The following is a 15,879-nucleotide window of genomic DNA, read 5'->3' as shown; positions in this document are numbered from 1 at the left end:
GAGGAGAGGAGGAGGAGGAGAGGGAAGGAGGAGAGAAAAAGAGAGAGGAATGGAAGGAGGGAGAGCAGGGAGGGGGAGGAGGAAAGGACAGGAGAGAGAGAATATCAGAAAGAGGAAGGAAAAGACAGTCAAGGTAGATCAAGGGTCCCATTCATTTTTGTTTCTGAACCCACTAATTGCCTCTCTAAAATTTGGATTCCATGAAATGGCCTTGGAGAGTCTGCAGTCCTTGAAAGAAGTTGCTGACCATGAAGAATTTAACATGGTAATCCATCAGCCTCATGTCTTCCATCTACTTCTTTCTGTAGCTTATTGAAGGTGCTTCCCAAGATCAGAAACACAACCTGGGCATTATGAGTCCAGATTATTATTATTATTTAAGCCAGTCAGAGACCTACAAAGTGGATGGCACAGATGATCGGAGTGAATTCCATGAGACCATGGTAAGGGACCTTTATTTTACAAAACTCATCGTTGGGGTTTTTTCATGTTTTGAATGCTGCCCAAATCTATTAGCCAATAAATTTAATATTTTCAGTCATGTCAAACATTGTACATGAAACTCACAGATAATTTTTCTTTCTTTCTTTTTTCTTTCTTCCCGTCTTTCCCTTCCCTTCCTTCCTCCTTCCCTCCCTCCTTCTCCTTTCTTTCTTTCTCTTTCTTTCTTTCTTTTTTCCTCTCTTCCCTTCCTGCTGTCCCTTGCTTTTCTTTTCCTTCCTTCTTACCCCTTCCCTTCTTTCTCTTTTTCCTCTCTCTCTTTCTCTCTCTCTCTCTCCCCCCCCCTCTCTCTCCAGAATGCCATGGATGTGATTGGCATCACAGGCCAAGATAAGCAACTTGTCCTACAGATTGTAGCTGGTATTCTCCATTTAGGGAATATCAGTTTTGAGGAGAAAGGGAACTACGCCCAAGTGGAGAATTCGGACTGTGAGTAGCTACCAGTTAATGGGGATACATTCATTAATCTGTGAATATTAATTCTGACATGGTCGACGGTAATGTGAAGAACCATAAAGATGAGCTTGTAAAAAATATGTCCTGATGGTTACAAAAACCTGTTTTAAGACCAGGAAAAGAAGAAAAGGTTAGGGGGAAAAAATCAAAGGCTGTGTCTTAATTAAGTGAATGGTTGTAAATCAAGGATTATTTGTACTCCAGTGATTTAGGGAGGTATCTGTCTGAACTACTTCCAAATATTATCTCTTCTGGATTTTAACAGATCCTATATATCTCCATCAAGGTCATTTTCTTTACTCATCCCTAATGACATGTCCCTAATTCAAGGCATTGAAACATGAGCAAATGTTATAGATGAAGACATATCCTCTTCTCCAAAGATGCCAAAGGAGTCTTTTTCCATTTCCCCACTCCAGTGCTAGCTTTTCCTGCCTATCTTTTGGGAATCGACAAGGACCGTCTAGATGAGAAGCTCACCAGTCGAAAAATGGACAGCAAATGGGGTGGCCGGTCAGAGTCCATTAACGTAACCCTCAATGTAGAACAAGCATCTTATACGCGTGATGCCTTAGCCAAAGGCCTATATTCCCGGGTCTTCGACTTCCTTGTTGAGGTATGCAACCTTGTTCTGTACTGGGGGGAACCTTTGGTTTGGAGTGAGGAACAAATTGGTGTCTGGTTGGCTCATTCCATTTCTGTTTTAACAACTGAGAGGGATGGACTTTCTGTAGCGGGTTGAACAAGAATAGTGTCCAGTTTATCACTTCCAACTCTATGGTGTTTTCAGCCATAAGACAGAACTGGACTCACTGGAAAATGTTGGATACAATGGTGTCTGCAGGGGTGGGCTTCAAAAATTTCAGCAACCAGGTCTCTGCCCGGTTGCTGGGTGGGCATGGCCATGGTGGGTGTGGCCTAGTAGGTCCCCTGCACCATGGGAGGGGGTGTTTTCACCTTCCCCAGGCTCCGGAAGCTTTCCTCAAGCCTCTGGGAGGGCGAAAACTGCCACTCCCGGGCTCCAGAGGCCCTTCCGGCTTTCCAGAACTTTCAGGGGGTCCGTTTCCCCACCTTCCCAAGTCTCCACGCGAGCCTTGCACTTATCTCACATCCAAAATGGGCCGCGTAGAGGCTCCTGGGAGGAGAGGGGTGGGCGGGGCCAGCCAGGGGTAGGATTTTGAGGTTCTCCAAACTGGCCATAATGTTAGCTACAGGTTCTCCTGAACCCAGCCGAACCCATAGCAGCCCACCCCTGGGTGTCTGATTTGTCACTTCCAACTCTATGGGGTTTTTTGAACACCAAATCAGAAAGATGGACGTATTACAATCGTACCCAGCATGAGAAGGGCTAAGATTCTCAGATGGAGAAGGACTAAACTTTTCTCAGAAAAAATAGTGGCCTGTTTAACACCCCAAATTTCTTTGAATGCTAGAAATAGAGGGAAATATGCCTTTTTGCTTTGATTTGTTTGAAAAAGAGGTATCTTACATTGGGAATTTGGGGTCTTTTCCACCAGATGGTAGTATATGTTTATCACTCAATCCCGATATTGAAGTTACGTGGCCTATAAAATTCTATATTTTTGCAGCTAGTATGTCAGCGTTCCAAATATCATCCAAAATTAAATCAGAGTCCAAGGCAGAGCTTTCATCAAAGTTCCAATTTATTAAGAGAGACATGTTGGTACATCTGAGGAAAACCCGAATGTGAAAGCTTCCTAGGTTTTCCACCCAGTTGAAAGTTCACGATTGTCCCCACACCCACAAGTCCATCACAGGGTCCAATCTTCCACTGCCATGCTGGCATTTCCACCCATCTAGTTCCTGTCAGGTGCAGAGGTGCGGAGACAAAGGAGGACCTTGGGCTTCTAGAAAGGAATGTGTTATTTTTACAACAACACATTCTACAGTTCTACTCCTTACGATTCCCCCTCCCAATCACCCCACTAATGAAACAGCATAGTAAAATAATAGAGAGTGTGGCAGGCCAAAGATCCTAAAAGGAATAGGACTGGAGGCCTGACGTAGTAATTGCTTTCTCTTCACTTCCAGTCCATCAACAGAGCCATGCAGAAACCCAAAGAGGAATACAGCGTTGGTGTCCTAGACATTTACGGTTTTGAAATATTCAAGGTAGGTCTGTGTCACTGAGAAGCCAGTGGCTTCCAAGAAAATTCTGAACTCCATAATGTTTCTGTACCCCAGACACCATTGTCCAGTTGGTCATGTTATTTAACTTACTTTAGTAAACAAAACTAAAAGACAAAATATTCATTGTTAATTTTAATAGTTAAAAAGGTAAAGGTTCCCCTCGCACAGAGGTGGGTTCCTACCAGTTTGGACTGGTTTGACCAAGTAGGTAGTAAGATAGGATGTGCCCAAGCTGGTTCTATCTCCGGCAGTGCCATCTTGATTTTCAGTTCTGTGCATGCACAGAACAATCTTAATTGCAAAAAAATTATTTTTTTTTACTTTTCTAACATTGTGCGCATTGCAAGCACATGAGAGCAAAAACATTTGTGCACTGAACCAGCAGTAATGCCCGCAGCAACCCACCCCTGCCCTTGCACATATGTGCTAGTTGTTCCCGATTCTAGGGGCTCATCTCCATTTCAAAGCTGAAGAGCCAGCACCGTCTGAAGATGTCTCCGTGGTCATGTGGCCAGCATGACTAAACGCTGAAGGCGCTTGGAACGCTGTTACCTTCCCACCAAAGATGGTCCCTATTTTTCTACTTGCATTTTTTACGTGCTTTTGAACTGCTAGGTTGGCAGAAGCTGGGACAAGTAACGGGAGCTCACTCCATTACGCAGTGCTAGGGGTTTGAACCACCAAACTGCCGACCTTTCTGATCGACAAGCTCAGCGTCTTAGACACTGAGCCACCACGTCCCTCGTTTAATATAGCTAAGGAGCCATAAATAAATGACAGCAGGACATTGGGTCAGTTTCCAAGCGCCTGGACTGCAATCATGTAACCAAGGCAGTGCTGTGACAGTCATAAGAGCGAGGACGGTGAGAAGTCAGTTTTTCCGGTCCCGTCATAACTTTGAACAGTCACTAAATGAAATGTTGTTAAGTGAGGACTACAAGTAATACTTTTTAGTAAAGTAAAAAGGTTTGGGTAGCATTACTAGTCTCAAGTCATGTCCATACAACAGACGCCATTCCCTGTCCATTGCAATTCTCTCAAGGAAAAGAATTGGTAAGTTTTGGCCCATTTCGTTCAGCATGACAACAGGCCCAATCAAAGTTCAATTTCACCTAATCAGCATAATATTATACACATCTCTCAACTAGGAGATGCTGGCAGAATATGAATCGTTTGTTATGTTTAAGCAGAAACAAAGAAAAGCTCTGAAAATTTTGGGACCACCACTCCAATAAATGACCAATTTGTTGGTCATTTATTTTTTACTTATTTATTTGTATCCCATCTTTATTTGTTTTTAGAAACAACCAAAGGTGGCAAACACACCTTCTTCCTCCTATTTTCCTCCCACAACAATATTGTGAGGTAGGTTGGGCCAAATAACTGGGCAGTCACCCAGCTGGCTTTCATGGCTAAAGCTGGACTTGAATTCACGGTCTCCTGCTTTCTAGTCTGGTGCCTTAACCACTAGACCAGGTGTCGGCAACTTGCGGCTCTGGAGCTGCAGGTGGCTCTTTTATCCCTCTGCTGCAGCTTCCTGTCTCTGGTCGGCTCCACAATTGATAGGGCTTTCGGTTAGGATAGGTAAGAGGAAAAAGGACCCCACTCTAGGAGGAGACTCTATGGTGGGGGAACCGGACTTCCGGTCAGCTTCAGAATTGAATGGGGGGGGGGCTTCCGGTTAGGACCTTTGTGGCTCTTTAAGTGTTTAAGGTTGCCGACCCCTGCAGTAGACCATACTGACTCTGTCTTATGAAAGAATAACTTCTTAGCAATGGGAAGCTTCCCGTGTACTTTTGCTGGCTTGAGTCAGGCTGATTTGGAATCTGTGATCCACACAGTTTGCCCCATTTCTTTTATCCAAACCTGGAACTTGGTGGCATGTCAGCTAACTGCTTCCTTTTCAAAACTGTTCTCTTTCCCTTGCCTCCCCTTCCCCTGATCTTCAGAGAAACGGCTTTGAACAATTCTGCATTAACTTTGTGAATGAAAAACTTCAACAGATCTTCATTGAATTGACACTCAAAGCAGAGCAGGTGAGTTTGGTGTGGGAGAAGGTACAGATCCCTCTGAGGGTGGGCTGTGGATTCTGTGGCTAAGTCTCCAACTGGCCACTTGTGACACAACCTATCCTAACCTGGACATGGATCTATATCTCCAGTTTAGGATGTTTGGGAATAGCATCTCCATGAATTCCTAGAAGGTTGACTGGGAACTCCAGGAGTTTTAGTTCCACCATATCAGGTTCAGGGAAATTGCCCTAGTCCAGGGGTCAGCAACCCGTGGCTCTAGAGCCGCATGTGGCCTCTTTTATCCCTCTGCTGCGGCTCCCTGTTGCCAGTTGGCACCACAATTTTGAGGGGAGCTTCTGGTTAGGGGTGGGGGAAGCAGCGCACGCCAGGAGGAGACTCTATGGCAAAGAATGGGTTTTACAGTCAGCTTCACAATTGATAGGGGGAAAAGAATGCCGCACTAGGAGGAGACTCTATGGTGGGTAAACGGGACTTCCGACCGGCTCCAGAATTGAACGGGGGGCTTCCAGTTAGGACCTTTGTGGCTCTTTGAGTATTTAAAGTTGCCGACCCCTGCCCTAGTCCTAGGCTGCATTAACAGAACCAAGATCATGTGAAATGTTAGTACCACTTTATAATGCTTTAGTAAGACCACACTTGAAATATTGCATTCAGTTTTGGTCTCCATGACATAAAGATGTAGAGACTCTAGAAAGAGTGCAGAGAAGAGCAAGAAAGTTGATCGGGGGACTGGAGGCTAAAACATAGGAAGAACATTTGCAGGAATTGGGTAAATCTTATCTAAAAAAAAGAAGGACTCGGGGTGACATGATAGCAGTGTTCCAGTATCTCAGGGGCTGCCACAAAGAAGAGGGGCGTCAACCTATTCTCCAAAGCACTTGAAGGCAGGACAAGAAGCAACGGGTGGGAATTTAACAAGGAGGGAAGAAACCTAGAACTAGGGAGAAATTTCCTGGCAATTAGAACAATTAGTGGAACCACTTGCCTCCAGAAGTCATGGTTACTCTATCACTGGAGGGTTTAAGAATCGATTGGACAACTATTTGTCTGAAATGGTATGGGGTCTCCTGCTTGAGCAAGGGGTTGGACTATAAGACCTCCAAAATCCTTTCCAACTCTGTTATTCTGTTCTGATCTGTGAGCTGCAGATTATCAGATCAAAAGGGTATTCTTAACTAGACAGGTACAGAATGGTATTCTTCACTAGGTCCTCATTATTATTATTTTTACTGTTCTTTCAATGTGCATTAATTGCTTCTTTAAAAGCCATCTCTCCTCTTGCCCCAGGAAGAGTATGTGCAGGAAGGCATCAAGTGGACCCCAATTGAATATTTCAACAACAAAGTTGTGTGTGATCTCATTGAAAACAAAGTGGTAAGGGAAGGGGCTGAGGAGGAGGAGGAGGTTGTGGATTCGCTGAGGCGTGTGGGTTGAGCTGGGGATGGTGCAGGGATGGATTGCTGCCGGGGTTGCTGCCGGTTCGCTTCGCGCATGCGCCAGACATGCACATGTGCACAGTGGACTATATATCGTTCTGCGTATGCACAGAATTTTAAAAATTAACTAAAAAAGATCCTGGCCACGGCATCAGTGATCGGGGAACTGGTTCAGGGGGTTCCACCACAATACCGCGAAGCCCTTATCCGCGGAGACATAAGCGCGAGTGCTAATCCGCGCCGTCCGAATCGCTAAAGCAAATGCGACCTTACCGCGCTGACATAAGGGCGGAGGGCAAATCCGCGCCTTCCGAAGCACTCAGCACCCTAAACCTAACCCTAAACCTAACCCTAAACCTAACCCTAAACCTAACCCTAAACCTAACCCTAAACCTAACCCTAAACCTAACCCTAAACCTAACCCCTAAACCTAATCCTAACCCTTACCTTAATTTAAATCGGCTTTCTGCTGCCGCGCTGTTTTAAAGTGCCCTTCTGTCGCCGCGCTGTTGTCGCGGCGGTGATGACGCACGGTGATGATGTCGCGGCTTTAGCGACGCGGTTTTATCACCGCTATTTTGACGAGCGCGGTTTTGTCGTGCCATGGGTTCAGGTGGAGGGGGCAGCTTAGGTCACTGCTGGTTTGGGCGATCAAGGCCAAGGCCAAAATACCATTACCAGTTGGCCCGAAACCAGTACGAGCCAGTAGCAACCCACCTCTAGGATGGTGCTACTATTTTATTCCAGTTGAATTAAATTCTTTAAAGGCCTTGTTTTTTCAATAAAATAATGAAACACCCATGCTTTTTTCTCCGCTAAAATTCATTTAAAACTATGCTATGTTGTTCTGGAGCATTCTAGGAAGATGGCAGCCATTACTCTCTAAAAAAGAAACCTTGAAGACTTCTACTTATGTATACATTTATTTAATTTATATGCTACCCATCTCACTATCCAAAGCGATTCTGGGTGGGCTTAGCATGAAATTTAGCTTTGTTTCATGGCTGGAATTATTATTTTTTTTTACCTCAGGATTACCTTGAGGTAAAATGGTCGGCCTATAAATTTTATAAAGAAATACATTTTTAATGCTTTGGAACAGTGTTTCTCAACCTCAGTCACTTTAAGATGTCTGGATTTCGACTCCCAGAATTAAAATGATACAAAAGACAGATAAATGACAATAGCTGAGAGAAGTTTTTAAAGATTTAAAGATTTAAATCTTTTTGCTACCAGCTGGGAAAAATAAAACCATTTCTATCTGAAAAGGAAACAACGAATGCATACAAGTGGAGTTATAAAAACAGTAGCCCATTTCGCCCATTTTTTAATAAGAAATGTTTCAACCAATTAAAAAGCAACTTGAATTTGCCATGTTTGGACTCAAACAATCCTGCCCTCTTGAACAGGATGGAGAGGCCCAATGTCTATGGAGATTCTCAGTCATCTAGGTCAGTGTTTCTCAACCTTGGCAACTTGAAGATGTCCGGACTTCAACTCCCAGAATTCCCCAGCAAGCGAATGCTTGCTGGGGAATTCTGGGAGTTGAAGTCCGGACATCTTCAAGTTGCCAAGGTTGAGAAACACTGATCTAGGTCATGGTTGCCCCATAGGTGCTTTTTTTCAAGAGACAACTCGACTTTCTTCATTTTTTTCCTTGAAGACATTTTCCTTCTCATCCAAGAAGCTTCTTCAGTTCTAGTTGAAGAACTGGTACTTAGAACTGAAGAAGCTTCTTGAATGAGAAGCGAAACCTCTTCAAGAAAAAAGAAAGAAAGCCCAGTTACTTCTTGAAAAAAAAAAGCTCCTTTGGGATGGAGAAGCCACACTTTCAATCCTTCACTCTTTGTCTCTCTCTTCCAGAATCCTCCTGGAATTATGAGCATCTTGGATGATGTTTGCGCTACTGTGTATGCAAAGGGCGAGGGGGCCGACCAGACCTTGCTGCAGAAGCTCCAGTCCGGAGTGGGGACCCACGAGCATTTCAACGGCTCCAGCTCAGGATTCATCATCCACCACTATGCTGGCAAGGTCTCCCGAGTTCCCCACTTTCCTTCCTTGTGCCCCCTTTCCTTATTCCTTTCAGTTTGGCTCCTCCAGTTTCTGGGTTGAAAATTGCTAACTCTGTTCTACTGATGTGCTGTGGGCTGCACGTATTTATATTGCATCTAGTTTTGGTCGCCACAATATAAAAAAATATGTTGAGACTCTAGAAAGAGTGCAGAGATAGAGCAACAAGGATGATTAGCGGACTGGAGGCTAAAACATTTCAAGAACAGTTGCGGGAATTGGGTTATCTAGTGGAGTGAAAAGAAGGACCAGGGGAGACATGATAGCAGTGTTCTGACCTCTCAGAGGCTGCCATAAAGAAGTGGGAGTCAAGCTATTCTCCAAAGCACCTGAGGGCAGGACAAGAAGCAATGGGTGGAAACTAATCAAAGAGAGAAGCAACTTAGAACTAAGTGAAGTGAGAACAATTAATCAATGGAACAACTTGCCTCCAGAACTTGTGAGTGCTCCTTCACTGGAAGTTTTTTAAGAAGAGATTGGACAACCACTTGTCTGAAATGATATAGGGCAGCGATGGCGAATCTTTTTTGGCTCGCGTGCCATAAGTGGGGGGAGCGCAGGGGGGTCGTGTGCAGGCGTGCTGCACCCATAATGCAATGTGTGACACCCCCCCCCCAGTGTGCATGCACACACTAAAGGTGCTCCCCCCGTTTTTTACATGCTTTTTTCGCCCTCCCCAGGCTCCAGAGGCTTTATAGGAGCCTGGGGAGGGCGAAAACAGCCCCCCCTATCCCCCTGGATGCTCTCTGGAGGCTTCAGGGACCTTCAGGAGGCTTCCCTGAACCCTTCGCAGCAATCAAAATGACTCTCCGAGCAAACCGGAAGTGACTTCCAGTTTGCTCGGAGGATCGTTTTAAGCACCCCGAAGGCTTCAGGGACTTTCAGGAGGCTTCCCTAAAGCCTCCGGAGCAGTCGAAACGACCCTCCGAGCAAACCGGAAGTCCATTCCCGAACTTCTGGTTTGCCCGTAGGGCCAGTTTTTTGCGCTCCGGAGGCTTAACGGAAGCTCATGAAGCCTTTGGAGGGCCTCCGGGGGGCAGGGGAGGCTCTTTTCCCCCTCCCCAGGCTCCTATAAAGTCTCTGGAGCCTGGGGAGGGCAAAAAATGGCTTTAAAAAATGGGTGAACTGGTGTGTCCTGACACATGGCTCCGCGTACCACCTGTGGCACGCATGACATAGGTTTGCCATCACTGATATAGGGTTTCCTCTTCAGCAGAGTTGTACTGAAAGACCTCTGGGGTCCCCTCCAACTCTGTTGTTCTGTGCATGTGTGTTTCTGTGTAAACTGAATTCAGATCAGTTAAAAGTATGTTTAAATTGATCATCTGTATTTGTATGTATGTATCAGTGGTGGGTTTCAACTTTTTTTGGAACCTCTTTTGTAGGTTTGGCCTGCTTTGCGGGAGTGGCTTGCTGGCCATGTGACAGGGTGGGAGTGCCTTGCCAGCCATGTGACCAAGTGGGAGTGGCTTGGCAATCATGTGACTGGGTGGGCATGGCCAACTTGTAAAATGTGATGAAACTCACTTAACGCTCTTGCTTAGCAACCAAAATGTTGGCTCAGGAACTCTGGCATTTGAAGCACGCAAGTCTTAAAGCTGTCAAGTTACAAGACCCTTGCACCCCTAACCCTTTAGAAAAAAACCCCCAGGGGTGTTCAAACTTGACAGCTTTAAGACTTGTGGACTTCAACTCCCAGAATTCCCACTCTTGCTCTTCATCTTGATGATGTGCGGACAGGCAGGGGGAGGGAGCTGGAACCGGTTCTAAACGGCATGGTAGATTTGTGGAACCTCTTCTATAGAAGAGGTTAGAACTGGCAGGAACCCACCCCTAGTATGTATGTATGTATGTATGTATGTATGTATGTATGTATAGGTAGTGCTTGCTAATTGGGTTTGGGAACCCATCGCCGAGCAACATGACCCTAAAGTGTGACAATCTCATAGCTGCAGCAGTGCCGGCTGCTGTCATTAAGTGAATCACAATTGGGAGATCAGCATTTGCAATCTCCTGCAGGCTTCCCCATTGACTTCGTTTGTCAGAAGCATGCATCCATTCATTCCCTAGTTTGGTGAGGAAACGTCTGCAAGGAAACAACCCAGCTCAGAGAGCACTGGGGACTCACATATAAGAAGTATTTGCAGAAGGGCTTCACAAAGCATCTTTCCATGAGCAAAGCATCCTTCCTGGATTCATTAAAGCAGCAACATCCTTGGGGACTCCTTGACTTCAAAGACTTGGATGTGTGTTGAGAGTTCCAGCCAATGCAACTCATGTGCTAAAACTCACAAATGCACACACCTACACACAGACAGGATCTTGTTCTGCCATGCTGAGACTTCCTAAGGAGGCAGCTGCTTTAATGGTCCGAAGCAAGTCACTCCTCCGGATGGATGAATCTCTGACCAATCAGAAATCAAGTTAAAAGGAGGTGGATTCAGAGAGGGGGGGAAATGGCAGAAATTGGCAGTGAAAGTCAAAAATGGGGATCATGTGATTATGGGATGCTGAAATCATTGCAATGGTGAGCCAGTTGCCAAGCACCCAAATTGTGATCCCGGGACCATGGGATGCTGCAATGGTTCCAACTATGAGGAACAGCCATAATTCTCCTCTTTCAGAGTCATTGTGACTTTGAACAGTCATTGAACGAGTGGTCTTTAAGTGAGGATTATCTCTGCACACACACACACACACACACACACACAAGAAGAACAAAGGCAGAACTCCTTGACATATGATCATAATTGGGTAGAGAGTTTCCATTGCTAAGCAAGGAGGTTGTTAAGTGAGTCACACCTGATTTTATGTCCTTTTTTGCCACAGTCCTTAAGTGAGTCACTGTGATTGTTAAGCGAATCATGCAATAGTGACGTGGATCTGGATTCCCTCACTGACTTTGTTTGTTGTGATCATAGGACTCTGACACTGCAACTATTGTTAATACATGCTGGTCACCAGGAGACCAGATTTTGATCACATGAGCTCAGAGATGCTGTAATGGTCATATAGCAATAGCACTTAGACTTGTATACCTCTTCACTGTGCTTTTACAGCCCTCTCTAAGCGGTTTACAGAGTCAGCATATTTGCCCCCAACAATCTGGGTCCTCATTTTACCCATCTCGGAAGGATGGAAGCAGGGATGGGTTCCTGCCAGTTCTAACTTCTTCTATAGAAGAGGTTCCACAAATCTACAGTGCCATTTAGAACCAGCTCCAGCTCCCTCCCCCTGCCCATCCGCACTTCATCAAGATGAAGAGAGAGAGGAGGAATTCTGGGAGTTGAAGTCCACAAGTCTTAAAGCTGTCAAGTTTGAACACTCCTGGGTTTTCTTTTTCCTAAAGAGTTAGGGGTGCGAGGGTCTTGTAACTTGACAGCTTTAAGACTCGCGTGCTTCAAATGCCAGAGTTCCTGAGCCAACATTTTGGTTGCTAAGCAAGAGTGTTGTTAAGTGAGTTTCACCACATTTTACAAGTTGGCCACGCCCACCCAGTCACATGGCTGGTAAGCTACTCCCACCCAGCCACATGACCAGCAAGCCACTCCCACAAAGCAGGCCACACCTACAGAAGAGGTTCTAAAAAATTTCGAAACCCACCACTGGATGGAAGGCTGAGTCAACCTTGAGCCTGGTGAGATTCGATGTGCCAAACTGCTGGCAGCTGGTGACCAGCAGAAGTTGCCTGCAGTACTGCACTCCGACCACTGTGCCACCACGGCTCCATAAGTCCGTTGCAACTTCAAATGGTCACTGAATGAATGGTTGTAAGACAAGGACTACCTGTATGGTGGAGAAGTTGCTAGACTGGGGAGATTTATTTGAAGAAAGCAGAGAGAGAGAGCACAGGTGCCTAGTGGGAATGACACATGGCCAAAATGCTAACTGTGGGCCTCTCCTAACCACAGGTCTCCTATGACGTGAACGGCTTTTGTGAACGCAATCGGGATGTGCTTTTCACCGACCTGATAGAACTAATGCAAAGCAGTGAATTGTGAGTCTCTTTCTCCTGCTTTCCTTCCCATACCTCACTTGGTCGTATATTTCTTTCTTTTTTTATGTACTTAGTCTCTGAGGCATCGGGTTGCCCCCAAAACAAAAGCACATAATGAAGGAAAACAGAAAAGTCCAGAGTTGGACTACAACCTCCATCAAGCAACATGGCCAAGAGTAGTCAGAATGGGGATTTTATTCCAACAACTTTCAAAGCAGACTTGCTTAAACTGGTGCCATGAGATGTGTTGGAACTTAGGACAGGAGATGCTACCTTGGAATTCTGGGAATCGTAGTTCTGACACAAATCAAATCGGGAATCCTGATTTAAACAGGCAAAAAATCCCCAAATCTGTAACTAGACTTAGGCTTAGTCTTAGAATAACTTTATTGTCACTTTGAATGTATACTAATCGGCATACATTAAAATGAAATTTCATTCCATTCAGCTCTCAAAAGGGTCACCACCTCCAAAATACACTATATAAAGGTAAAGGTAAAGGTTCTCCTCGCACATATGTGCTAGTTGTTCCTGACTCTAGGGGGCGGTGCTCATCTCAGTTTGAAAGCCGAGGACCCAGCACTGTCGGAAGATGTCTCCGTGGTCATGTGGCCGGCATGACTAAACACCAAAGGCGCATGGAACGCTGTTACCTTCCCACCAAAGGTGGTTCCTATTTTTCTACCTGCATTTTTACATGCTTTCGAACTGCTAGGTTGGCAGAAGCTGTGACAAGTAGTGAGACCTCACTCTGTTACGCAGCGCTAGGGATTCGAGCTGCCGACCTTTCTGATCGACAAGCTCAGCGTCTTAGTCACTGAGCCACCTTTAGACTTAGGCTTAGACTTAGAATAACTTGATTGTCACTTTGAATGTACACTGATAGGCATACGTTAAAATGAAATTTCGTTAGATACAGCTCTCAAAGGGTCACCACCTCCAATATACACAATATAAACATGACTACATACATACATACATACATACATACATACATACATACATACAACTAGCAATGTTTCTGGGGAGAGGCGGTGTTGGTCAGATTGGCAAAAGCAGTCTATTAGGGCAGTGGTCTCCAATCTTGGCAACTTTAAGACCTGTGGACTTCAACTCCCAGAGTTCCTCAGCCAGCTTTGCTGGCTGAGGAACTCTGGGAATTGAAGTCCACAGGTCTTAAAGTTGCCAAGGTTGGAGACCACTGTATTAGGGCATTCCAATTTATTTATTTATTTATTTATTCAGTAAATGTTTATGGCTGTCCATCTCGTATACATGACCCTGAGCAGCTAACAATTAAAAGCAAATGGAAACAGGACAAAATATAACCAGCGTTTAAAAGCATAACTCCTGCAATACATAATACATGATACAATACATCCCCTTTTTCTGTGCATATACTAATTGTACCATTAGCAGTGGTGGGTTTCTACCGGTTCGGACCGCTTTAGCGGAACCGGTAGTGGTTTGGCAGCCTGGGTCGCTGGAACTGGCAGCAACCTAGACCTGCCACGCCCCCAAACCGGTTCTCCAGGCGGCGCCATAGATACCACCATCTTGTTTTTTGCTTCTGCACATGCATAGAACAATTTTTATTGCACTGCGCATGTGCGCACCATGCGCACATGACTGAACCAGCAGTAGTGCCTGCCGGAAGCCACCCCTGACCATAAGTGTATCAAAGCCACACCTATAATGCTAAAGTGATGGGGTTTGTGGTACAATGCTCTTTCAGCCTTCAGAAAGCAACGAGAGTTCTTAGGCAACAAGGCCTTTTTTGCTCTTATTAAGAGGATCTTAGATAAATATATGGCTATATTTATACGCTATAGGGCACTGCGTGTGGCAACAAATAGACACAACGACAGTTTTTCCCCCCAGGCCATCACTCTGCTAATTCCCACAACATTGTCAAACTATCTAAAAAGGCAGTATTACCATCATTATTCTCATCCTCCCTATTCTCTATCTTCTTATCTCCTTATGACTATAACTTTGTTACTTATCACTATTGTTGTATGTACATTGAGAGCTTACGCACTGGAAACACTAAGTGTTGTATCTTATGGTTCTCGATGAATGTATTTTATTTTCCTTATGTACACTGAGAGCATAGGCACCAAAGACAAATTCCTTGTGTGTCCAATCACACTTGGCCAATGAAGAATTCTATTCTATTCTATTCTATTCTATTCTATTCTATTCTATTCTATTCTATTCTATTCTATTCTACTCTACTCTACCCTACCCTACCCTACCCTACCCTACCCTACCTTACCCTATCCTATCCTATCCTATCCTATTTTATCCAATCCATAGTTGCCTATTCGGGGTTAGTCAAGCAAGGGAGAATTTATCCCTTTCTGCCCCTTAGATACAGGGGAATACCACCTCAAATACAATCACACTCTGCATCAGTGGTTTATTTTTACATGTCCGTTTCCAAAATTCTAGTTCTTTCTTACTTTCCTCCCACCCCCACCCCATTTCTTAGTGCTTTCATCCGGATGCTTTTCCCAGAAAAACTTGATGCAGACAAAAAAGGACGGCCCACTACAGCTGGATCCAAAATTAAGGTACATTTGGACATTGTGGCAGATAATTTTATGTACTAAGCTTAGTATCTGTTATTTAATTCATGCATGATGAAATAAGTAAATAAATACATAAATACATAAATAAAATAAAAAATTTCCATTGGATTAGAGCTATTATTTTCTTTTTAATTTGTTCCCCAACAACTGATGCTAGGAACCAATTGAGGGCAATAAAAGCAGTCTCTGCAGCTTGTCAATCAACAGGTCTAGCGGTTAAAGCATTAGGCTATGAACTGGGAGACTGGGAGGTCCAGTCTTTCCTTAGACATGAAAGCCAACTGAGTGACTTTGGGCCAATCACTCCTCCTTAATCTAACCCACCTTGCAGGGTGGTTGTGGGGAAATTGGGAGTATGTTTGTCTATGGAGATTCTCAGTCATCCAGGTCATGGAGGTCAAGATCAAGGTGCTTTTTCGAGAGGCAACTGGAGTTTCTGGTTTTTCTTTGAAGACGTTTTGCTTCTCATCCAGCTGAAGCTTCTTCAGCTCTGACTGGATGGTGGGGAATGGAAGGATTCATCACCTCTCTCCAGTCTGCCACGCAGTCCTTTCAACAGTTCCAAGAAGACTCCACAACCCATTTGCACCATTCTGGTGACCCTGAGGAACACAGATGAACATCCAGGTGGCCTCAAGGAC

At 44.8% G+C, this 15,879-nt stretch overlaps 1 protein-coding gene across 1 annotated transcript in view; it reads left to right on the top strand.

Annotated features, from left to right (window-relative positions):
• The window catches only part of MYO1F (myosin IF), a 76,593-nt gene that overhangs the window by 37,455 nt on the left and 23,259 nt on the right, over positions 1-15,879 (top strand). Inside the window, exons 8-16 of the mRNA XM_032212078.1 lie at positions 309-443; positions 798-930; positions 1,377-1,573; positions 3,010-3,090; positions 5,058-5,144; positions 6,429-6,515; positions 8,441-8,608; positions 12,559-12,644; positions 15,139-15,220. Of these exons, the coding sequence (XP_032067969.1) occupies positions 309-443; positions 798-930; positions 1,377-1,573; positions 3,010-3,090; positions 5,058-5,144; positions 6,429-6,515; positions 8,441-8,608; positions 12,559-12,644; positions 15,139-15,220 (1,056 nt within the window). The remainder of the gene's footprint in view (positions 1-308; positions 444-797; positions 931-1,376; positions 1,574-3,009; positions 3,091-5,057; positions 5,145-6,428; positions 6,516-8,440; positions 8,609-12,558; positions 12,645-15,138; positions 15,221-15,879) is intronic.

The sequence above is a fragment of the Thamnophis elegans genome, chromosome 1 (assembly GCF_009769535.1).
Source record: "Thamnophis elegans isolate rThaEle1 chromosome 1, rThaEle1.pri, whole genome shotgun sequence".
Lineage (NCBI taxonomy): Eukaryota > Metazoa > Chordata > Lepidosauria > Squamata > Colubridae > Thamnophis > Thamnophis elegans.
The sequence above is the reverse complement of the archived record's forward strand: the minus strand, read 5'-3'. Positions and strand labels throughout refer to the sequence as shown.